At 39.5% G+C, this 26,653-nt stretch overlaps 1 protein-coding gene across 1 annotated transcript in view; it reads right to left on the bottom strand.

Moving 5' to 3' along the window:
- Window positions 1-26,653, bottom strand: part of LOC126408049 (cytosolic carboxypeptidase 4) — a 663,851-nt gene that overhangs the window by 452,774 nt on the left and 184,424 nt on the right. The window contains exon 8 of the mRNA XM_050073404.1: window positions 22,269-22,477. Within this exon, the coding sequence (XP_049929361.1) occupies window positions 22,269-22,477 (209 nt within the window). The remainder of the gene's footprint in view (window positions 1-22,268; window positions 22,478-26,653) is intronic.

The following is a 26,653-nucleotide window of genomic DNA, read 5'->3' on the forward strand; positions in this document are numbered from 1 at the left end:
TACAGGGTACTTACTCTATTATTACAGGGTACAGTATGACAATAAAACTGAAAGGTCAGAGGGAAGATGGAGTGATGACTTCTGCAGCAAGTAATAAATCAGATGTGATTTTATTTCAAAATAACCTAATTACAAACAAACAGGCAATCTACATTATTCCTATATATTTTTAGGGGGTAGCCTATACAACTACAGGGTACATCTGTGTGTTTACTTTGGAACAAAGGTCCAGGTGACAGTATGTTGTCATGGATACTGTTGGCGTCTAAAGATCGTCTCAGCTGTCGCTCACCCCACCAGCATTACATTACATGACGCTCGTTTACGGCTTCTTGACTCCGCTTACCATCGGCAGACAGAATTCACCCACCCTAGATTTATTTATTTATTTCCTGTTTATTTGATGTGGACATCACAATTGCATTGGACGGACCATATGCATTGTTTGAGTGTTTTAGCACACGTGCTAATTCGCAACACTTGTCCACAGAAATTTTGAAATGATAAAAATAATAAATGTAAATGATGTGACTCACTTGTGTTTTGGTGTAAACATGTTGACAATTTTGAAGTCATTAAAATGTTGAAGGTCTTCTCCCTGGCAATTGTGTTCGTCCGGCATTACACCTTTTTCCAGCTCTGTGCACGCTCTCCTTTCATCCCAGGAAATGAATACAAATATAGCAAGATAAAACACAACACATATATATGGTTAATATGCTTTACTGACAGCTTACTGTGCAGTTAATTAGGGTCCGGGCAGCTAAGCTGCCAGGACACTATTGTAATCCTAGGTATTCTTCTTCTTTCTTCTTCCGAGGAAATCATACTTCCCATGGGTGAAAACTCACCAAACTTTGTACAAAGGTCCAGTCTCACGCCAGATATCCTCAGCTGTAAACTCAAGCCAATAGTCCTGATGGTGGCGCTACAGCAAGTGTCTAAAGTTCAAAACTTTGAAAATTCATAACAAATCAACCATATGTGCTACAACTTCACACAAAATTAAGTCCATCACTCTGGTTTTTTTAAAAAAAAACTGTAAACCTTCTTAAACCTATCTCCCCCCACAATTTTTGCTCAACTGACACCAAACTTGCTACAGAGCATCTTCAGACTATCCTACAAAAACTACATTTCTCAGATTTTTGATTTTGTCAAAAAATTAGCCTACAGTGCATCAAAATGTTTGACTGTAAATGGTACTGTAAAAATATACATGCAAATTCTTGCTAAATAAATCTTCAATGTTCATGAAAAAAATGACAAAATTCTACAGTCATGGTAGATGATGTGTGGCAAATTTCAGAATTATATCTCAAAAACAGATTTTTTTTTTTTGCTCTAATGTGAACAAGTGGAGTCAATGTGAAAGTGGCAATTTTCAACATCAGTTTTTCACTTATGAAGCAAATCAATCATTGTTACAAACAAATTACCAACATCTCCTGCTGTCTAGATGCAATATGTGTATTTTCAGATTTTTGTCTTAATAACTGAATTTTTTATAGTGGTTTCAAATCTGCCTTTCCATGCATGGATGGCTGCTTTCCTACACAACAGTGAATGGCTTACTCAATTTGTGAAGCCACTGTTGAGCTGCTACTTGCCAATTAGCTCAGAGTGGTAGATGGCTGTCTTAGGTTCCAGAGGTTGCTCAGAATTGCCTAAAAATGTCCGGACCCGACCCATCGCAGCAGCTATAATTTAGTTTGTTCTTCCATGTTTTGAGGCAAGTAAAATCAAAACAAACCTCTCATATTGTTCTCTATATTTACAGAACAAGTTATATATATATATATATATATATATATATATATATATACACATATACACATATATGTATATATATATATATATATATGCAATGGTAGTTTTCCTCTTGTTACATTTAGTTACAAGGGTAAGTACAGGGTATGCGGGCTGTATTCTAAAGCACTACTAGTTCCCCTGTTGTTACATTTAGTTACAGGGTAAGTACAGGGTATTCGGGTAATAATTGTACATTGTGTATCATATAAAAAACAAAATATTACATCCTTAACTTAAAACCATCATTTAACATACTTCTTATTTCAAAATAAGTAAACTGATAGCATTTAATTCTTTATTTCTTAGTTTTTTTTGCATTACTTAATTTTGTCCTTTGTCATCTTCCTTTCCACTCCTGATGAAGATGACAGGGTTGAGGTTGAGACGAGGGGAAAGAAGCTGGTGCACCTTGGTCATATGTTGACCCTATAGAGAAAAACTGTTAGTTTCAGTCTCTTGACCATAATTTATAGTCTGAAATATCTGGATTTCTGACAGCCATGATGTCTCCCAGTTGGTGAGAAGCCATCAAACTGTTGGCCACACAGCCGCAAAGCCATCATCGCTGACACTCTAGATGTGAATAAATACAATATTAATGGTCTACGTAAGGCTATACAAGAAATACTGTATAGCTAACTAAAATTAGCATCTAGTTTCTAGTTTGTCAACAAACCATTACAAATATGTAGCACAATAATAATGGAAAAGTTGCAGTTAATTTCCAACTATCGTGTGGAACAAGCTTGCAACAACAGTAGTCATCTAGCAATAAGGCATGAAACCAGAAGCATGTGTGACTTTCCCCTTTATTTTATTTTACAGACAAAACCTAAATGAAGCATAGGACATGTTTGATATGCTGCTAATCGGCAGCAAAGCAATTATAAGTTTATATAAGTTCAAAGGAGGATGCGTTGAAAGGGCCAGCCCATCAGTGATTAAACCTCTGGAGAGGCTATACAATCGTTCAATAAAAATTTTAGGCAAAAGGCCGATAAGATCGTACCACTGTCATGTCCTGAGGGACCTCAACATGCTCAGCTTTGACAGTTATATTGCATTTGCAAATGCCAAGGTATACGATATGCATGATGTGTATCTGTATGTAACTATGTGTATTTGTTGTTGTTGTTGTTGTGTATGTGTATGTTGTTTTGTATGTTTTCTTTTTTTAAAGGCCCTCCTAGGGATGGGCATTGGAAATTAGCAGTAGCTATAAATGCTGTGATACATTGCATTGGTTAATTGCTGTGCAATTCTCTATGTATATGTATCTGTCCCTATCAAATAAACATGAAAATGAAAAGTTTAGCCAGCGCAGTAACAACACCAAAGTTAGCTTCTGATTTGTAGCTTCCGATTCTCAGTTAAGTGAAAGTTATGGGAAACATTACTAATGGTTCATTCTCTGTTTTTGCACCACTTACACTTATTAAAGAGTGTTACACATCATAGCAAAAGCCTTAAAACACAGTTTCAGAATTGTGAAACCTTTATTTTGCTTATGAAAACAGAAAAGGGTGATTTCACTATTTCTCCATCAACCACATAAGACCAGGGGCCTCATTTATAAAGCTTGCTTACGCACAAAACGGGGCTTGAAAGTGGCATACGCCACTTCCCACGCAAAGGTTGTGATTTTTTTAAAAATAAACTTGGCGGGAGAATGTGCGCACCTGTAAGCAAACTCTGAGTCATGCGTGCGCACATTTTGGAGACACTGGGAAGTGGCAACGCAGACGGCGAGGTGGAGAAGTGGAGTCAGATTTTTATTGATGTCTCACACAAATTTAATGTCATGCTATATCCACCTTAGATCCACGTTATCATTGAAATTAAATCCAGCAGCCTTATTTTGCGCTTGGAGTGAGTGATAATTGTTTCATAAAAACGTTGTAAAATCCAACTCAAATCCTGAATTGAAATTCTTTCTAAATACGTATTTAATCCGCACTGCCTCTAACGTCTCATTGTCCACTCTGTGAGCGCAGGACGGGGAGAGGACAGCGCTACTGCATGGAATATATTTATTTATTTAGCTAAATATTTCCAGTGCATTTATCATGTCTCGAAATACAGCCATTAAGCACAACCGTTACACTCATTTCATCAGCCCTACTTAGACATGTGCTGTTCATGACAAAACCGGCATGAAGAAACGTGTTCGCCTATTACACTTTCATCTTTGAATTGTATTTCAAATTAAACGCTGTATTTTGGGACAGGGATACCAATGGTTCATGCTGTTCAGGCCGGGTGTCTGATCAGACTAATTGCCATAAACATATAAATACTGCGGTGACCCTCGTGCATAATTGCACAAGATGGCACATACTCCTTTTTGCCTCCACCTTTAATAAATGTGATTCTTTATGTCGCACATCAATGTCAAACATCCTCAAATTTAAAAGCAACACATTAACTACATGTTGGTAAAGGAGTAGAAATATTTGGTCTACCTTTAGATCAGACCACTTTTTTTTTCTCTGTCACTGTCCGTGCAGTCCCACAGACACAGCTGACAGCATCAGCAGCGTTGATGTGTTGCCACTTTTTTTGCTTTATTAGTGACCACCAAATAAAACCTTTCTTCAGTCCTCCACCTCCCGTTAAAGGGTCTCTAGCTCAGTCTCAGAGAAATTCCGTTTATTGGTTCGTTTCTCACACCTGTCGCCGTGACTCACAACGACAGAACACTCGCATGCCGGCTTATTTATATGCAGATCGCATTCATGAGGTGATGTGCATGACCATTTATGGTTGAACTAGGGCGTGTAGAGGGCGGAATATGAGGCAGATCTGGGTGCGCACAACTCCAGGAGGTCTGTGATTTATAAAGAGAACATTGCGTGCAAGTGTGCGTGCACACGGTTTTATAAATCAGATTATTTTTTGGCGCACGCCATTTTCAGCTTTTGGGCGCATGTCAACTTTTAGTATGAATCCTAAGCACTCTTTTATAAATGAGGCCCCAGGTCCAGATCAAATAACACTATACTTAGACTTATTTTTACCTTTTGAAATACGATCACACAATATCTCTTTAGAATACATTTTCCAATCTGTTTAATGTGGTCTGGGTGGGAAAAAAGCAGTGAAATCGCCTTTTTTCAGTTTTCTCAAAAAGAATAAAGGTTTCACAAATGTTAAACTGTGTTTTAATGAGTTTCTGGAGTCTCCTTGTTAGTCTAGTCCAGATTTGACAAGTGTAAGTATAACGTTAGTGGTTTTTAATCTGGACTTGGTCTAATGTGGTTTAGAAGTAGATTGGTCAGTGAAACTACCCTTTGTTTGGTTTTCACAAATAGAATAAAAGTTTCACAAATCTGAAACCGTGTTTTAGTGAGTCTCGGAAGTGTTCTTAGTAATTTAGTCTAGATTTGACAAATCTAAGTACAACGTTAGTGGTTTTTGATTTATAGCCTAAATATCAGTGAAATTGCCCTTTTTTGATAAGCAAAATAAAGGTTTCAAAATTCTTAAACTGTGTTTAACAGCGTTAACCTAACACTAACACTTTAATTAATTAATTAATCTTAAGGTTATATCATGGAATGTCAATGGAATATCAAATAAAGTAAAACGTTACAAAATACTTTCACATTTGAAATCTATAGGATGTGATATAGCCATGGTACAAGAAACTCACCTAAATCAAGACAAATCCCTAAAATTAAAACAGAGGTGGGTAGATAAAATCTTTTCTGCCTATGGCAATAGTGCCTCAAGAGGTGTCAGTATATTAATTTCCAAATCTACACCATTCAAACCACTGGATGTAATTTCTGACAAGGAAATATATATATATGTATATATATATATATATACACATACGTATGTCTATATAGCGTTTGACGAATTTCAAACAACTACATGCACAACAGATATTTGGAGATGTATAAATACAAACACACGAGAATATACCTTTTACTCAAAAGCCCATAATTCATATTCTAGTATCGACTATTTGCTAGTATCCAGTCAGATGGTCAAAAATGTAGTCAACTCTGAAATTCATAATATATTGATCTCAGACCATGCTCCCGTATCCGTTAGCTTTCTCCCCGCCTTTGAAGTAAATAACACAAAGCAATGGCGATTAAATAATTTAATATTGGGGGATGATAAATTTGTTTCTTCAATAAAGGAAAAAATAAAAGAATATTTTACTTTGAATCTGTATTCAATAAATTCAGTTCAAACAGTACGGGAAGCATTTAAGGCCACATGCAGGGGGTGGATAATTAGCTACACAACTGTTAAAAAGAGGGAGAAGAATGAAAGGAAAAAAAACATTAAAAGAGGAACTTAATAAACTTTAAAAGGGACACATGAGGGAACCAGATAACCAAACATTAAGGGATTCTTTGCTATTATGCAGAGCAAAAATGCAAGAAATAATGCACGAAGAAACCACATTTGCGCTATTTAAACTAAGAAGAAAACACTTCGAGTCAGGTGAGAAGGCAGGTAAAACGCTGGCTATGAGACTAAAACGAATAGAATCTAAGCACCAAATCTTAAAGATATATGATTGTAATGGACAACCTGTACAAGATCGAAAGCAAATGAATCAGTGTTTTAAAAATTATTATAAGAATGAATGAATGAATGACTCAGAAGGCAACCCTGATCTAAACGTTGTCCATAATTTTTTAGTAGTATATGCTTGCCTTCAATAAGAGAAGTAGACAAGACTGATCTAGAAGAATATATCACAGGTACAGAGATTAATACAGCCCTAAAATGTCTCTGTAATGGCAAAACACCTGGAGAAGATGGATTTAGTATTGAGTTTTGCAAAGCCTTTCAGAATGAACTCATACCTTACCTGACAATGCTATATAATGACGCAATAACTTCTCAATCAATGCCTGCCAGTATGAGAACTGTGATGACCACAATACGAAAACAAGGCAAAGATCCCACGCAAATGAGTAATTACAGGCCTCTTAGCCTGCTCAATAATGATTATAAAATATTTGCTAAAATACTGGCATTACGCCTGGGAAAAGTGTTTCCCTCATTGGTCCATTTTGACAAAGTAGGTTTTGTGAAAGGGCGTCATTCCTCAAGCAATATGAGAAGGCTATTGCAAGTGATTTACAAAGCCACTTCACTTCAGCATCCAGTGATCTTGTTATCGCTGGATGCTGAAAAAGCATTTGACAGGGTTGAATGGTCATATTTATTTTATACTTTACAAAGATATGGTTTCCGTCAAGTTTGCATGCAGTGGATAAGAGCACTCTATTACAAACCACTTGCTTGTGTTAAAACCAATGGAATTATGTCGCTGCCTTTTGAGTTAACACGATCCACACGGCAAGGGTGCCCAGTCTCACCATTAATCTTCATCTTGGCACTGGAAACCCTGGCATGCGCTATTCGAGCTAATCAACAAATAAGCTGTATTAAAATGTATGATCACGATTTAAAAATTTATTTATTTGCAGACGATATACTGTTAACATTGTCGAAACCAGAAAACTCAGTGGAACATCTGTTTAAGCTTATAAATGAGTTTGGCAAATTTTCTGGGTATAAGGTAAACTGGAGCAAAGGTGAGGCAGCTCCCCTCAACTGTATGACATTTCCAGCACATCTTGGTGCAACCCAGATAGTCTGGAAGAAGGACGGTTTAAGATATCTTGGCATCAATATAATTTCCCCAATTGAAAAATTGTTTGAAATAAATAGTCCTAAATTGATTAAAGAAGATCTTATGAGATGGGGAACACTCCGGCTATCTTTATGGGGGCAAGCAGAGATAATTAAAATGAACATCTTTCCCAGACTTACTTTTATGATGGCATCAATCCCACTGAAATTTCCTGAATCTTGGTTTAAAGAAATTAAAAAACTCTTTGTAATGTTTCTATGGGGGAACAAAAACACCAAGAATCAGCCTTGGTAAGCTTGTAAGGCGCAAAAATAAAGGGGGGCTAGGAGTACCTGATATATATGCATACTATTTAGCCTTTAATGGTAAATACCCTTTGCTATGGGCTTATCATGAACACCATGAAGCTAGAAGTTGGATATGGCTGGAAAACCAAATCATTGCTGAGAGCCAAAAGCAAATATCTCTGCCTGCTCTATGGTACTGTAAGAAAACAAGTATAAAATTTAAGAGTCCTATTATAAATTTCTCATGTGATATAGTGAAGATTATACATAAGAAATGTGGAATAAACGGGTTAACCCTGCCTTCATGTCCATTGTGGAGGAATCCATTATTTACTGCAGGAGGGAAGACTCTCTTCAATAAGGAATGGAACAGATATAACATCAAGAAACTGGAACAAATTGTAGAACAGGGGAAAATAATGATCTTTAATGATGTTAAAGATAAATATAATTTGAATCAATCATGTTTTTTACAGTATCTTCAATTGAGAACAATATTGCAAAAGATCATATCTCAGGGTGTCACTGTAGCAGCAGATAAAGGATTAGATGACAGATTTAGAGAAATTGCAATAGGTAGAGGCACAGTATCCAAACTTTACAGTTATATTTCTCTTCCCTTCAGGAGTAATTTGGATAAATTTAAACAACAGTGGGAACATGATTTTGGAAAACATCTGTCACCTGAACAATGGAACTTCATAATACGACGTACAAACTATTTATCAAAATGTGTTAGATATAAAATTATACAGATTATACATACAACATACATAACCCCATACGAACAGAACAAGATGAGCCCTCTTTCCCTGTGGAAAGAAAGGATCTTTGATGCATATGTTATGGAATTGTCCAGAAATAAGGACATTTTGGGAAAGAAAAAAAAAATGTCTAAGCTTAATTTTAAAAAATGATGTAACAATATGCCCCGAAGTGTTAAAATGGACGGTGTAGAATCTAGTGTAATACAACAACTGTTGACGTTGGCATTCCTCTCTGTATGTATTGTATTGAGGATGGATGCCAAGGCCAACAGATTCATCCGCAAGTGGCTAGGCCTGCGCCAGAGCCTCTCCAATGCAGCTTTCTTTGGACGGAACACACTACAGCTTCCACTGAAATCGATCAACCTGGGCTACAGAGAGGAGAAGGCAAGGCTTGTGTTAGAGCTAAGAGACTCGTCTGATCCATCTATTAAAAACATCAAAGCACCAGTTCAGACAGGTCGCAAGTGGAGGGCCGAGCAGGCAGTCGACCAAGCCATCAGTAGACTGAGGCACCTCGAGATCGTTGGCAGGACACAGTCAGGGAGAGCCGGCCTGTGATGGGGAACAGCTCCTAAGTTTTGGTCCAAAGCCACAAGGAAGGAGAGGAAAGAGCTGGTGGTCGCAGTGGTAATGGTAGAGCTCACTGTTTAGCAGTTCTCTGGTTAGCAGGAAACAGATTATGTACGTTGCCTCATCTCACCAACATACGCCAAAGTGTGGGCGAGCCTAGAGTTTTTCTATTTCAAAACAACAAACAACAAAACACTTTGTCGCTTATTTGATTTATACTTTTTGGTCATCAGTATTTGTTTTCATATTAAGTGTAAGTATGTATTTTATCTCCCGTTGGCATTTTGTCCCCACATTATAATTTATGAGTAGGCCTACATTATTAAAGTATGGAAAACATGGAAGAACAAACAAAATTAACTGCACAGTAAGCTGTCAGTAAAGCATATTAACCATATGCGTTGTGTTTTATCTTGCTATATTTGTATTTGATTTCCTGGGATGAAAAGGAGAGCGTGCACAGAGCTGGAAAAAGGTGAGCTTGCATCTTGAGGAGCCGTAATGCCGGACGAACACAATTGCCAGGGAAAAGACCTTCAACATTTTAATGACTTCAAAATTGTCAACGTGTTTACACCAAAACACAAGTGAGTCACATCTAGGGTGGGTGAATTCTGTCTGCCGATGGCAAGCGGAGTCATGAAGCCATAAACGAGCGTCAAGTGATGTAATGCTGGTGGGTTGAGTGACAGCTGAGACAGTCTTCAGACGCCAACAGTATCCATGACAACATACTGTCATCTGGACCTTTGTTCCGAAGTAAACGAACAGATGTACCCTGTAGTTGTATAGGCTACTCCCTAAAAACATAAAGGAACAATGTAGATTGCCTGTTTGTTTGTAATTAGGTTATTTTGAAATAAAATCACATCTGATTTATTACTTGCTGCAGAAGTCATCACTCCATCTTCCCTCCGATTTTTCCGTTTTATTGTCATACTGTACCTTGTAATAATAGAATAAGTACCCTCTAGTTAAAAACACCTACTGTATAAGTTCTCTTTAAATCCCCCCAAACGTCCATATTATTGATCAGTAGGTCGCACATACCCTGTTATAATAGAATAAGTACCCTGTAGTTTAAAATACCTACTGTTTAGGTTCTCTCTAAATCCCCCCCAAACTTCCATATTATTGATCAGTAGGTCGCACATGCCCTGTTATAATAGAATAGGTAACCAGTAGTTAAAAAAAACCTATAATATAAATTCTCTGTAAATTCATGTATTGTTAGCCCCTTATTCCATAACTTAACATCTTGTTCCCCTGTACCTACATATATGTATTGGAACGTACTACACTGGTACACGTTAGTACAACAGATTACACCGTAACTACCTGATAGTTACGGTGTAAATTGCGGGCTGTAATCTAAAGCGTTACCGACTTTTATTATTAATGACTTGATTTTAGATAATAATATAGATTGTATGTTTTTAACTGAGTCCTGGCTAAACACAGATGGACCTGCTACACTCATTGAAGCCTCACCACACAACTACAGTTTTTCTTATTCAATCAGGACAGGAAAAAAGGGTGGGGGTACAGCATCCATTCTCTCAGCATTACTTGGTTTTAAACAGTTTACATTTGATGAATACACTTCTTTTGAATATCACTCCTTACTTTTTAACTGTCCTCCTATAATGTGTATGTGTGTTTACAGGCCACCCACACGATGCTCCTCTTTTATCCCAGACTTTTCAGAACTGCTGTTAATCATCCACACTAACCACAATAAAGTTATTATTTTAGGTGATTTTATTTTGCACATAGACAATCAATCAGACTCTTTTGCATTAGAATTTTTTAATTTACTTAACTGAAGGAATTTTATCCAACATGTTACCCAGCCAACACACAACAGAGGCCACACCGTAGACTTAGTGATAACCTATGGCCTCTCTGCAAATATTTCTTCAGTTGTGGATGTAGGCATTTCTGATCATTTCTGTGTCTTTCTTACTGTAGATGGTTTTATACAAGAGGATATTCCAGAACTGTCAGGAAATGCTATCTAACTGCTAAAGTGGCTGAAAAAGAATTTATCCTGGATTTCAGGAGAAAACACAGGGGAGATCCAACACCGCTGTGGATTAATGGAGCATGTGTGGAGCAGGTTCACTCTTTCAAGTATCTGGGACTTCATATTTCCAACAACATCTCCTGATCCATTAACATCAAAGAAATCGCCAAAAAAGCACAGAAGGACCTGGATGAGAAACTGCTTGTGACTTTTTACCGGTCAGCCATTGAAAGCATCTTAACCTACAATATTACAGTGTGGTACGCAGGCAGCACAGCTGCAGAGAAAAAGTAACTGCAGCGGATTATACGCACAGCTGGAAAAGTCATTGGCTGCCCGTTACCCTCACTTAAGGACATTGCCACCGCCTGCTACCTCAAAAGAGCCTCCATCATTGCCAAAGACTCTACATACCCTGGCCATAAACTTTTCCAGCTGCTGCCTACAGGCAGACGCTATCGGTCCATCAAGGCACGCACGTCCAGATTTCATAACACTTCTTTCCCCCAGGCCATCATTGCACTTAACTCTCAGTAACAACTCTGCAGTCTACACATTTTTATGGACTTTGTATATTGCTGTTTGCACTCCACTACTGCTGCTTGATGCAGAATTGCACTATGGTCTAACTAGGGGTTGGACTTATTGTTGTTTTTAATGTCAATTCTATGATTTATGATGTGGGATGTGTGTGGGTGAGTTTTTTTTATCAGTATTACTTATTTATGTGAGAATGTTGTCAAGCACCATTAGGAGCAGCATCTCCAATTTTGTTGTATCTGGTATGCAATGACAATAAAGACTTCAATTCTTCTATTCTTCTAAAATCTTATTGAGTTTTCAAGTGACAGTCCTGCAGACTTTTTACACTAATCTTGTGATTTTATTGTAGATAGTGTTAACAGTAAACTTGGATCAAATCTGGATAAAATGGCCCAACTAAAACTGAAAAAGGTTGCCACCAATTTGACACCCCCCTGGAGAAATTAAGAAATTAGACAATTAAAAAGAAACTGTAAGATAGCAGAAAGATGATGGGGAAATAAGCTAATGATCAACTACCAAATCAGAGATGAAATCAACTCACTATCTACAATAAAGCAGTTGAAATGCAAGACAGGCACAATTAAATTAATCACTAACAACCACAACAATCCAAAAATTCTTTTTTCAACCATTGATTGTTTAATTAACCCAGTTTTTGTGAAGTCCAGCAGTATGTCAACCAACTTAAAATGTGAAGAATTCGCAGTCCACTTCAGTAGTAAAATCAAAACAATTAGACTGAATTTAAGTCAACCCCAGCCTATTCATTTTAACACACCTGAACCTTTGTTTTTATGTGGGAAAACACCAGAGAAGTGTGTCCTGTTTGATGATGAAATGCTTGAGTGATCTCTCAATTAAAACCAGCAACCTGCCTTTAAGATCCCATTCCACATTATTTTTAAAACATTTTATAGCTTTTTAGATGAAGACATTCTTAACATTGTAAATTATTCACTTCAGATGGGTGTTTTCCCTGCTGCTTTTAAAACTGCTGTTGGGATTCACAGGACCACAGATGTTTTGTCATTTGGTAAAATCTACACTGGACATTGAAAGGCTTCCTTCTCTGCATGCTCTTTGTTCTCCAAACAAAGACAGCTATTTGACACCCATCTCCAGGATGTCTCACCTCATACCTCAGTGAGACGCAAGTCTCACAACTTTATTGGACAGGACTTTTACAGTGACATGTGACTCTGTGATGTCACAGGCATCTGTAGAAGGTCTGCTCCCTTCAGACAGTCCTGCTCTCTTACTCGGGAACTGAGGAACAGCCCACATCTCTTTCCTGCTGGGCCTGGAACAGCCCAGATGCTCAGGCCCTTGCTCCTTGCCCTGAACCGTCAAAGGTGGGGCAATTGCTAACAGACTCTCTTTTGCCTGGACCATGACTTGCCCAGGCTCAAGGCTGAGGCAAACCTCAACCAGAGAAGTTAGACTCGCAAGCACAAGGTTTGCAACTAGCTTTCCAGCAACAAGCAACTAAGTGAGTTAGCACCCAGTGTCTAACTCTGCAAGGACCCTGAGTGACTGGTTTCCTCGGATCAGAACCTTTGCAACAAGGACACAGCAAAGACTGCAGCTGGAACCACAGCTCTTCCCAGCCTTCTTCTGCCGGCTAACAAAGCAGTACACCACCAAGTGACTCTTTCTCCCATCCACTCAAGGATCGGTGAAGTAACAATTGGGCATAGCTTCATCACATCTCTACAGGCTAAGCAAGACTGTTTAACTTGTTGCATGTGATTTAATGCTGTCATTGAGTTATTGTTGTGATTGTTTGCAGTTAGGTCATTGATTAGTTGGCTTCGCCAAAGCTAAGTGTTTAGTTTGCTAAGCCATTTTGTTTTGTAGGCCAAACGGCTGTTTGATCACCACACCTGCCTTTGTATCTCTCTCTCTCTCTCTCTCTCTCTCTCTCTCTCTCTCTCTCTCTCTCGCACGCACACACACACACACACACACCAAGCTTGTATATAGTTCGTTAGAATTTGTGTGTTTTGGTTTGCTTTGCTAGTTTGTGAATAAATATAATTCTTTGGAATCATACCTGCTGTTTGTTTAATGTTGCACAAGAGTGAATGAATAGTCAACCTCTGCTGCGTCAAGAACTCCAAAATACTTGACTGTTAATTTTGGTTATTGTCATTAATTTAATTATTGATCAAACCTCCAAATTAATTTAGTGTATTTTATGAGACTGATATCTTTATCTGGCTATCATTTTCCCTTGACGGGAACGGTGCCCCAGGAGGTGATTTAATGTTAATTAAGTCACATTATTCAACATAATTATTAATTATTATTAATAATTATTAATTATTTCCGATAGCCAATTGACCCCAACATAATTGGTGCCTCCGTGTGAAGCCTAAATTTAAATCCCTACATATTTGGTGCCCCTTGGTGAGGCCTAATATGTTGATCAATACATATTTGGTGCCGCCGTGTGAGACCTAAAATTATGTTCCCAACACTGCCATGGTTGAGCCTCTTTTGAAATGAAATGACTTAGACGCCCCGGTACTTAGCAACTACAGACCACTGTCCAATCTGCCATTTTTAAGTAAAATGTAAAAGTAAAATTTTAGCTCGTTTTTTAACCAGATTATATGATCTCCCACAACATTTTTTGAAAAATATCAGTCTGGCTTTCAAACTATTTGAACTTGGTCCCCCAAGGTTCAATTTTAGGTCCAACACTTTTTAATCTTTACATGCTGCCAGTTGGAAACATCATCAAGAGGCACGACATCAGTTTCTATAGTTATGTTGATGATACACAGCTGTACATCACCATGTCTCCTGATGACTCAGGACCAATTGATGCCCTTTTTAACTGTATTTTAGGTATTAAGTCCTGGATGGCAGAAGATTTTCTTCAACTCAACCAGGACAAAACCAAGGTCTAAGTTATTGGTCCTGAAGCTCAGAGAGAGAGAAACTCAACACAAAACTGCAAGAACTGGCACTAAAACCCTGTCAACAGTTTAAAAATCTTGGAGTTATCTTTGCATCGAATCTTAATTTGGAAACACATATTAGAAGTGTAGACAAAACTGGATTTTATCATCTTAAGAACATTGCCAGAGCACAACAGTTTCTCTCTCAATCCAACACACATGGTGCATGCTTTTATCACCTGTAGAACTGATTACTGTAATGCTCTACTTTCTGGTCTTCCTAAGAAAAACATTGCTCAATTACAGTTATTACAAAACTCAGCTGCCCGTTTGCTGAAAAGGACCAGAAAGAGAGCACACATTACACCAATTTTAAAGTCTCTGCATTGGCTTCATGTGTGCTTCAGAAAACTATTACTCAGCATTAATAGAAGAAAATAAGAACAACCTCAGGTTTCTTTTCAGCACTGTAGCCAGGCTGACTGACAGTCACAGCTCTATTGAGCCTTGTATTCCTTTAGCCCTTAGCAGTAATGATTTTATTATTTTTTTAATGACAAAATTCTAACTATTAGAGGCAAAACTCATGACTTCTTGTCCTAAGATAGTACCTATCTGCCCTCAAACACAGCTGTAAGACCTAATATATATTTAGATTGCCTCTACCCAATTTCTCTTCAAGAATTGACCGCAGTAATTTCTTCATCTAAATCATCAACGTGTCTCTTAGACCCCATCCCAACTAGGCTATTTAAGGAAGTCTTACCTTTAGTTAACGCTCATATATTAGACATGATCAATATATCTTTATTAACAGGCTATGTACCACAGTATTTTAAGGTAGCTGTAATTAAACCTCTCCTAAAGAAACCACCCTGGATCCAGAGGTGTTAGCCAACTATAGACCAATATCTAATCTTCCCTTTCTTTCAAAGATCCTTGAGAAAGTAGTCGCAGACCAGCTGTGTCATTTTCTCCATGATAATAATTTATTTGAGGAATTCCAGTCAGGATTTAGAGTGCATCATAGCACTGAGACAGCACTAGTTAAAATTACAAATGATCTTCTAATTGCTTCAGACAAAGTACTCATCTCTGTACTTGTTTTATTAGATCTTAGTGCGGTGTTTGACACAATTGACCATCAAATTCTGCTACAGAGACTGGAACACTTAATTGGCAAAAAAGGTTGTGCACTAAGCTGGTTTAAATCTTATTTATCTGATCGTTTTCAGTTTGTTCACGTTCATAATGAATCATCCTTACGTACTAAAGTTTGTTTTGGAGTTCTGCAAGGTTCTGTGCTCGGACCAATCCTATTTACTCTATATATGCTTCCTTTAGGTAACATCATTAGAAATCACTCTGTAAATTTCCATTGTTATGCTAATGATACACAGTTGTATTTATCGATGAAGCCAGAAGAAACTAATCAATTAACTAAACTTCATAATTGCCTTAAAGACATGAAAACCTGGATGAGCACCAATTTCCCTATGTTAACCCCTTCAGACCCGCATTTTTTCTGCTGAGCAAAAAAAATTTTTTTTAACTGATTCTGACTCCTCTCCAACATAAAAACAAAGTGCAAAAAACACATTTTTGCTTACTCATGTTTTTAATAGAATTTTTTCATGTCCATTCCAATGGACGCCACAACACGATGGGTGTAAAATGTCATAAAAACTTAAGAAAAATAAAGCTGAGTTTTTCCACATAGTAATCAATCAGGTATAACCTAAACATCTGGAACTGGATGTTTGCATGTGTTTGAGTCTGTGTACAGTTCTGAACATGCACATGAACTTGATAGGTGTATCACAGCATGGGTAGGGAACAGCAGTGAGGTCATCACCAGGAAACCCGGAGCCTGCAAGAAGAGAAGGAAATAACGCAATCTGAACGTGCACATGAACACAAGATGTATGATTGTAGATAAGATTACCTGAAATCAGTTTTGCCTTCAGTAAACTATCATGGAACTTATAACCATACTTTTTATAGTAGGATAATGAACTGATAACACGTTAACTTGGAATGGAACTGGAACCTGAACTTGAGAAGACATCAGCTTGTGGATGTTTTCATGTAGTCTCATTTTCGATGAGCAGCCTTGAAGCAGTTTCGTTGTGGCACAAAGCACAGGTGGATGTTGCACTTGTCACAAAAGACATGTGTTTTTCCTGTACAGTTTGGCATCTTGCATCTGGTAGCCTCTTTCTTTTCATCATAATTTGGCATGTGGTCAACCATGTCGTACTGCACTTCAGGTAGAGGTCTTACATCCTGAAATGGTGTGCGAACTGGTCTCTGGGGGACATGCTGTGGTTCTGGAGACATGCTGGGTCTTCCACGTTTTGCTGCCACTGTTTTATGGACTCTCACCAGACACTGGGCCACATTCATCTTGAAATGGAGGAGATCCTGGATGTCTTTGGACTGAATATTGGCCGTCTTGGCGTCCAGCCTGTACTCCAACCAACTGTTGACCACAGCCATGTCAAAAGCATGTGTTATCATTCTCAGGGTCCACTTTTTTGACCTAATTTCTGTACGGTACAGACTGACAAGTTGATCAAGCAGGTCAACGCCACCCATTGCTTCATTGTACAGCTTAACCACCTCTGGACGGGACACCATCACAAACTGGGCCTTCTTTTTGTCCCACCGCTGCACTTCATCCATTCTGCCAACACCAACGAAGTTGGAGGCCATGAGAACTGGTCTGTTGTCATACCATTTGACCAGTGCCACCTTACCATCACGGCTTACAACTTCATCACAGCTTCCTCGAGGCTTTTTGGCCATCTCTTTGTCAGACTGTAGAGGAGGCCTGGCAAAGCGAGAGACCCTTGCTGTCCCAGCGGCATGAATTTTCCTCTCAGCCAGCAGCTCCAGAAGATTGTATGTTGTGAAATAGTTGTCAAAATACAACTTGTGGTTGGCCTCAGTGATTCGCTGGCTAAGATGGTACACCACTCCAGCTCCAAGTCCCAGCTGCTTCCTGTGCTATTGTGATAGCTCCATTGTAGTGCCTTGGTGCAGCAGGAGGTCGTAGGCCATGCCACTTTTCCCACACAGGAAGTATATTTTCAACCCCCATGGGTGTGACTTGCCTTTGACGAATTGCTTGACAGACAGAGTTCCGCGAAATGGCACCATTTGTTCATCAACGCAAAGGCTCTCCTCTAGTGGAAGCTCCAAGCATCTACTGCGTATGGCATCATAGAGAGGACGTACCTTGAAAAACACATCCTTATTCTCAGCTGGCTTCTCCAAATTGTTGACCAAATGCAAATGTGACCGGAGCTGGAAGAATCTGTCACGGGGCATGGTGTTTTGAAAAATACCAATGTCCATCCCAGCTTCCCAGTACATGGAGACTCTTGGCATTTTCATCACTCCCATAGCAAGGTGGAGACCGATTAGGGTTCTGATCTCTCCTGAACTTGTTGGCTTGAAACTTAGTGTACCACTTTGCAAGGCATAAACATTTGTGTTGTCGGCCATCAAATTGAAGATCTCATCTGGTATATACCGTTTGAAGTATTCATAGGGTCTCATGGGATGATCCTCATGAATTGGAGGATTCTCAAAGGAAGTGTCAATGATTGTAGTGAACGGCCTGTGACGCCACTTGATTTCTTCCTTCCTGGTTACTGTCATCTCCTCCTGTCCTCCTCTGTCCTCCTCTGTCCCTGCACTGTCTGTCTCCTCTATCTCAATCTCATTTGCCACATCAAGTTCTTCTGGCATGCATGTAACCTCTCCACTGTCCCTCTCTGAATTTAATAACAAAACAATCACATTTTAACTAATTTTATGTATTCTCACTCTTTAGCTGTTATGCATTCCATTTAGATCTTACATATAAGACATTAAATTGATGAAAACCACATATGAAGAACTAAAAACACTCAACTTCTAAACTTACCACCTATCTCACTCCTGGTCCCATCCTCCTCATCTCCTGAATTCAAGGAGTCAAGTTTGGATAACTCTCCATTTACGAGACGTTCAAGGAAGTCTTCGAGTCGATACTCTACAAGAACATTATGTACAAAAAAATATATATTTAAAAATTTATAATCATGAATAAATAAACTGTGACACCATACTTTACCTATGGAAAGCTTACAGGTATTTTGTTTCTTTATATACTGACACTAAACATGTGAGTGTTAGCTAAACTCGCTCAACTCCTGATGTCCATTGCAATGGACATCGAACTTTGAAAAAATCCTGTAAATTAATGATATGATATATGTTCAAAATAACTTCAAATATTATCACTTGTTACAGTTACAATTATGCTGACAGCAAATTTGTTTGGCCAGCATGAACATAAATTTATATTTTTGATTGAAAATGGGCACTTACTCCTCCCCCTCTGCAGTTGCTCCACCGTGCTTGTCTTGTCCGATGTCTGTCACTCCCTCAGACCGTGCTCAAAGTCATGACATGATTGTGATTGGATAATAAGGATCCAATCAGTAACCAGCATTACTGACATCATTCAATTACAGGGTATTTATTGGTTTAGAGACAGAAATATGTCATGTCCATTCCAATGGACGTTGGGTCCGAAGGGGTTAAATTCAGACAAAACTGAAGTTATTGTTCTTGGCCCCAAACAACTCAGAGACTCTTTATCTGATGACATAGTTTCTCTAGATGGCATTGCTCTGGCCTCTAGCACTACCGCAAGAAACCTTGGAGTAATATTTGATCAAGATTTTTCTTTTTATTCTCATTTAAAACAAACCTCACCAAGTGCATTTTTTCATCTTCGTAATATTGCGAAAATTAGGCCTACCCTGACCCGAAAAGATGCAGAAAAATTGGTCCACGCTTTTGTTACCTCTAGGCTGGATTACTGTAACTCCCTATTATCAGGTAGCTCTAATAAGTCTTTAAAAACTCTCCAGCTAATTCAGAATGCAGCGGCACTAACAGAAACTAAGAAACAAGATCATATTTCTCCTGTTTTAGCTTCTCTGCACTGGCTCCCTGTAAAATCCAGAATTGAATTTAAAATCCTACTGTTAACTTATAAAGCTCTAAACGGTCAGGCTCCATCATATCTTCGAGAGCTCATAGTGCCATATTATCCCACCAGAACACTGCGCTCTGAGAATGCAGGGTTACTCGTGGTCCCTAAAATCTCCAAAAGTAGATCAGGAGCCAGAGCCTTCAGCTATCAGGCTCCTCTTCTGTGGAATCATCTTCCTGTTGCGGTCCGGAAGGCAGACACCATCTCCACATTTAAGATTAGACTTAAGACTTTCCTCTTTGATAAAGCTTATAGTTAGGGCTGGCTCAGGCTTGCCTTGTACCAGCCCCTAGTTAGGCTGACTTGGGCCTAGTCTGCTGAGGGGACCTCCTATAATACATCGGTTACTTTCTCTCTTTCTCTCTCTCTCTCTCTCTCTCTCTCTCTCTCTCTCTCTCATGTCCTGTTATTGCATCTTGCTAACTTGGCCATACTGTATATCACTAACTCGGCTTCTTCTCCGGAGCCTTTGTGCTCCACTGTCTCTCAGGTTAACTCATATGGCAGCGGTGCCTGGATAGTGTGATGTGTGTGGTCCTGCCAGATGCCTCCTGCTGCTACTGTTATGATTAGTCATACTTCTACTGTTATTATACACATATGATTATTCTCACATATGTATACTATCAAACATTAATATATACTTTCAACATATTGTACCACAATAGCCAGAATTATAACTAATATTATTACTTTCATTAATGATGTAAGCTACTGTCATTACCGTCTGTCCTTCATCTCTCTCTGTCTCTCTCTCTCTCTCTGTCTCTCTTTCTGTCTCATTGTGTCATACAGATTACTGTTAATTTATTATGCTGATCTGTTCTGTACGACATCTATTGCACGTCTGTTCGTCCTGGAAGAGGGATCCCTCCTCAGTTGCTCTTCCTGAGGTTTCTACCATTTTTTTTCCACTGTTAAAGGGTTTTTTTGGGGAGTTCTTCCTTATCGGCTGCGAGGGTCCTAAAGCTGCGTTCACACCAAACGCAAATTCGCAAATTAGCAAATTAGCAAATTCGCAAAACTCGAGCGATGAGGCGTTGGACGCGCGCCTCTATCGCATCCATCGCGTCACGCTAGACGCGATAGAGGTGTCTAGCGCTGCGCGATAGACGCGAAATTCGCGTCCAACGCCTCATCGCTCGAGTTGAAAATATTGAACTTTTGAGGCGAATGCGCGTGACGCGTGACGCCGATGTCACTGGCGTGTGTCAACAATGTCCAGTTGTTGACACAACAATAAACTGCTACTCACCGAAGACAGATGGACAGACGCTCCGCAGCTGAAATGGAACGCCTGTAGTTGGTGTCCTGCCAGGAGATCCTGGCGCCAACCCTCGCCAACAGGTCCTCAAACTGGGCCCCAGTCAGCCTGAAAGCGGCTATCATCCAGACGGAGTTCCTGGAGGAGATGGTGAAACTCGCCAAGCTGGATGCGCTTCTGCAGGATAGGGTGAACCCAAAAACGATGGCGTTTGGCCCTCCGACGCATCTGGGACTTCCAGAGCAGGTACAAAGCAGCGATGGTGGTTATCTCAGCCATGGTCGTCAGTGGCTACCCGGAGCTATATGATACTACATGTCTACTCTAAAGAGACCGCAACAAAAAGGAGCAGGCTTGGGTGAAAGTCGCCGAGGAGACTGGTCTACTTGGTAAGCTCTGTAAATATGTGTCCTTAATTAGTTTGCAGAATGGTTGTACTATGAACGTTAGCACTAGCTTAGCTCCAGTTAGCACAGCTGGCTTTCCCGCTACTCGCGCGAATGACGCGATAACGCAAATTAACAAAATGGTCAGGTGTCTAAACTCACGCGTTACGGGCGGCGCGTTACGGGCGGCGTGTTACGAGCGAGTAATTCGCTTCACTCGTGCCCAGTGTGAACGCTACATAAGGACAGAGGGATGTCGTATGCCGTAAAGCCCTGTGAGGCAAATTGTGATTTGTGATATTGGGCTTTATAAATAAAATTGATTGATTGATTGATTGAATTGAGAATTGATTTTTAAGATCCTTTTATTGGTGTATAAAGCTCTTAATGGTCTTAGTCCCAGCTATTTATCAGAGTTGCTTTTATGGTATGAACCCTCTAGAACCCTTGTTTTTATTTTGTGAAGCACTTTGTGTTGCATTCTTTTGTATGTAAAGTGCTATATCAATAAAGTTTGATTGATTGATTGATTGATTGCTTGATTGACTTGGTTGGAACAATGACCACATGGTTAGCCGTCACATGATCAAAGCTGATGGAGAGTCCACTTGCATTTTGCCACAGCAATAACCCAACCAAAATACAGTGTTTATTATTTGGGCCAAGCCTGACACAGGGCCGAGGTTGGACCACTGACACGAGAAAAAAAAGTGAACTTGTGAAGCCTCAACATCAGAGTGGCTGTTTACAGTATGACTTTCTACTGATGTTGTAGACAAAAGGGTTTTCTCTGAGACTGGAACTAACAGGCCTACAGTGAAGATGATTAAAGGTTCCATGAACATGGTAAAAGGGCAACAAGACTGGAACTACACTGACATGTTAAGACATGGTTGTCTGAGTGGTAATAGCTACAGTACTTACAGGACAGTATTTTCTATGAAAAACTGAAAGAACTAGCAAAGAAAGAAGAGAGAAGGAGAGACAGATAAGCCCCAAATAAGGGGTGATTTGAACTTTACCTGTGTAGTTTCATACAACAGTCTGATGCCTCCCTGGGATACGAAAGCCTGTCTGCCAGCAGTACTGTGGGTGACCTTATGGAGGCAGCGCAGCAGTGCGTGGAGGATTGTTACTGCAATATGTTGAGTGTCCTTTCTGTGCCAGTCCTCATAAAGCCGCATGAGGCCGAAGATGTAACCCTTAGATACCACTGAGGAAACATTAGCCTCTGTGAGAGAGAGACACAGACAAATACAGGAGAGGGAGGGAAGGACATCAGTGCTCTGCTTCTCTGATATCTACTTAAATAATAGCTGACTGGACAGAGTGTGAACTGAGCAAATAAACATAACATCCAAAGGTGAATGGGGGTCTGTCTATGTGTTACTGTCACTGACTGGTAACCTGTTCATGTGTACCCTGCCTCCCGCTGTACATATAAACCATCATTGAGGTGTAGTGGGGCTGTAAATGTTTGTGTATTTGGTGCCAAACCATCACGGTTTTGGGTACACGGTCTGGTGCACGCAGTCACACGCAAAATACACAGTATATAGATTAATGCACTTAATGTGCAACACAGAAGCAGAAAGGGATGATTAATTACTGAAGCAAATGGCATTTACATTGGTATATATAGCCAAGCTGCAGCTTATTCTAACACTCCCCCTAATGAACGAGTTGTACTTTTTGTTATTCCATTTATTTTGTATTTTCAGTTTCATAGTACAAAAGGTGCCATCACTGTTGTAGCCTGTTGTGACCTGTTGCTCTTTGAAAAATTGTTTGTTCAGTGTTTGGACAGTATAAAGGCGTTTGCACGCTGACTCAGTTTTTTGCATGTGTTTTTTTAATCAATCATCCAAAAAAAGTGTTACACACAGAAACCTTGCACACTTAATCAGATGCATTCAGATGCATTATATTGTTCTATTTTTTGCTACAAAATGTAAAGACACATTTGCTCCCTTGCTTCTCCTTATTTTTCCTTCAACAATTCTTTACTAATTTTTCCATTAAACCAACCATACATTTGTTTGCAGCATATATTGAAAATAAAAGTATTCACAAGAAAAGGGCAGCTGCATCATTCAAGTGATTACAATTGTTACAGGTGCCCAAACCACCACCCTCCCAAACCATCCCAACAATTGTGGCACGTCACCTTTAAGAGCCCATAAAATCCAAACCGTTCGAGTAATGACAAAGTTATTCGAAAGATCTGTTCAGCAGGGGTTGGCCTGTGATGTGTGTGAGTTTGAAGCTGATACGATAAACGGTGGGCCATTTTAGTGTGTCTAGGTAGCGCAAAGACATTCAGGAGGTTTTGTGGCATGTCACCTTTAAGAGCCCATAAAATCCAAACCGTTCGAGTAATGACAAAGTTATTCGGACGATCTGTTCAGCAGGGGTTGAACTGTCATGTGTGCGAGTTTGAAGCTGATAAGATAAACGGTGTAGGAGGAAATATTTTTTGAGAAAGAGAATTTTTGAAAAACGACATGTTACTTTGAAAGGGCAAATAGCTCACTTCCTCTTGGATTTAGGTCAGGGGTGTCATTTTTAGGTCTTGATGAGACGAACAAGCCAGCTTTGGTTTGATCTTTCTACAACATTCCTACAGGCAGCAGTGGCCATTTTAGTGTGTCTAGGTGGCGCAAAGATTGTCAGGAGGTTTTGTGGCACGTCACCTTGAAGAGGTCATAAAATCCAAACTGTTGAAGTAATTACGAAGGTATGAAGAAGATCTGTTTAGCAGGAGTTGGTCTGGCATGTGTGCATGCTTGAAGCCAATATGATAAACATTCTAGGAGAAGATAATTTTTGAAAAAACAGCATTTTGAGGCAAAATCTTACTTTGAAACGGCAAATAGCTCACTTCCAGTTCAGTTTGATGATTTGTAGGTCTTGATGAGATGAACAAGCCAGTTTTGGTTTTGTCTTTATACGACATTCCTACGGGCCGCAGCGGCCATTTCAGTGTGCCTAGGTGGCACTAGAGAGCCCATTTTGGCACTTTTGGGATTATTTTTTTCATTTTAACAAATTTTCGCCAGTCCTGACATACGTGCCAATTTTGGTGAGTTTTTGAGCATGTTTAGGGGGTCAAATTTGGGTTTGTAATATATATAAGACCTCCCTAGTAATACATTTTATCTGAGAAGCGCCTTTCAAAACAATCAAGGTCATTGTACAATAGTAAAAAAAGTAATAAATAACAACAAGGAGAGACAACAACACAGAAGAAACAATACAGAAAAAAAATGGAAAGTGCAATCAGAGAGGTGAGTTTTGAGTCTGGATTTAAACAGTTCAAGAGAATTAATGTTGCGGATGTCAGGGAGGAGTGAGTTCCAGAGTTGAGGAGCAGAGCAGCAGAAAGCTCTACTCCCTATGGTGCTGAGGTGGGCACAGGGGAGGATTGGAAGGAGCGGGAGGAGGTGGCAATGTGGAGGAAATGGGACAAATATGGGGGGGGGGGTGAGGTTATGGATGGCCTTGAATGTGTAAAAGAGAATTTTGAATTGAATCCTGGATTCAACCGGAAGCCAATGTAGTTGCTGGAGGACAGGGGTGATGTGGTGGAATGAGGGGGTTTTTGGTGATGATACGAGCAGTGGAGTTTTGGACCATTTGAAGCTTATGGAGGGACTTGTGAGGGAGAATTGCAGTAGTCGATGCAGGAGGGGACAAGGCTATGGACAAGAATAGAAGTGGTGTGGGGGCTGAGGGAAGGGCGGAGACGATTAATGTTGCAGAGATGAAAATATGCAGACCGCGTAATATTATTGATATGAGAGTGGAAGGATAGTGTGCTGTCGAGGATGACACCCAGACTCTTAACCTGAGGGGAGGGGGAAACAGAGGAGCTGTCCATTTGGAGGGAGAGTATTCACCGTAATGGGAAGTGCATTGGAAGTACTACAGGCTGAATGCGTTTGTTGCAATAAGTCACGCCCACTTTGACCAATCATTAACAAATTTTGCTGCTGGCCTCAAGAGTTTAGTTTATGGATATGTGATTTCAAATGTGGAAGTAACAGGAAAAAATGCGTTTGCATCTGTTATATCGCCACCCAGTGGAGTATCTGCGCAATTTTTGGTATGGTAGGTCTGTGTCCTATTCTACATGTACTCTATGAATTTCAAAGCGCTTAGTACAATAGTTCAGCTGAAATAAATGTTAGTTTTTTATCTTGTAATAAGCCACGCCCACTTCGACCAATCATGACCACCTTCAATATATGACCTCAGGAATGGCCCTACATCATACCCACCAAATTTCATAAAAATCGGTGTAGCCGTTTAGGAGATATAAACTTCCCGTGTTTATAGCGCCCCCTAGTGGCCAATGTTCACCAACTTCGGTTCACACCCTCACAGTCACATACTTACATAGGATCTCAGGTTTGGGTTTGATAGCTATTAATTTGACAAAGATAAAAATTGCATTTTCATAGCTAGCTACAAACATTTGTTCGTCAATAATTCATACATTTTTTGACTGGGCAAAATTCTTTTGATAACTGTAGATCAGATCCATCTTGTAAGTCTAGGTGCCAAGTTTCATGCAGTTCAGTCAAAATCTCGAGGAGGAGTTTGAAAAAGTAGGTTTTGCAAATTTTGCCATTTTTGGCGGATAAAAGTTAGGCACAAGGTGTTATATGAGTATCAGGAAATACGGTCATATAAATGTTTTCAGGGAAGGACAAATATGAATCATGTCAAGTTTGGTGGACAACGGACCATTTACTCCAAATTTATAGCAATTTCCTGTTTCATGGCGAGACATCAAAATTAAATCCTCTGCAGCACACGTAGACTCTAATGATATGTCATGTTTGTGAACATCAAATATAGACCACAGCATTGAAATTTCAGGTTAATCCAAAGATAAGTGTCTGATAAGAAGTACTTCCTTTCGACACTAGGTGGCGCTATGATTATCAGGCAATATGGTAATGAAAATGTGTTCAGGGCGGGACTAATATGAATCGTGAAGTTTGGTGGAGATTGGACCATTTATGCCAGAGCTACAGCAATTTCGTTTTTCATGGCGAGACCTCAAGATTCAACGCTCGGCAGCGGGCGCACCATTCAACATTGGGCAAATCCTGTGATAACTTTTGGTCACAACGTAGTCACGCTTACATACACCAAGTTTGGAGCCAATCTGATTAAATCTGTAGGACAAGTTCGTTAATTTACAAGCCCTGGAAATGGGCAAAAATGCACAAAAGTGGCACAAGTAAATTCAAAATGGCTGACTTCCTGTTGGGTTTGGAGCATGGCTTCAAGAGACTTTTTTGTACGTAATAGAGTGTTACAGATGCGTACCAAGTTTCATACATGCAGGTCAAAGCAGCTTTGGGGGCTGCTTAATTGAAATATTCTAGGGGGCGCT

This window comes from Epinephelus moara, chromosome 20 (genome assembly GCF_006386435.1).
Source record: "Epinephelus moara isolate mb chromosome 20, YSFRI_EMoa_1.0, whole genome shotgun sequence".
Taxonomy (NCBI): Eukaryota; Metazoa; Chordata; class Actinopteri; order Perciformes; family Serranidae; genus Epinephelus; species Epinephelus moara.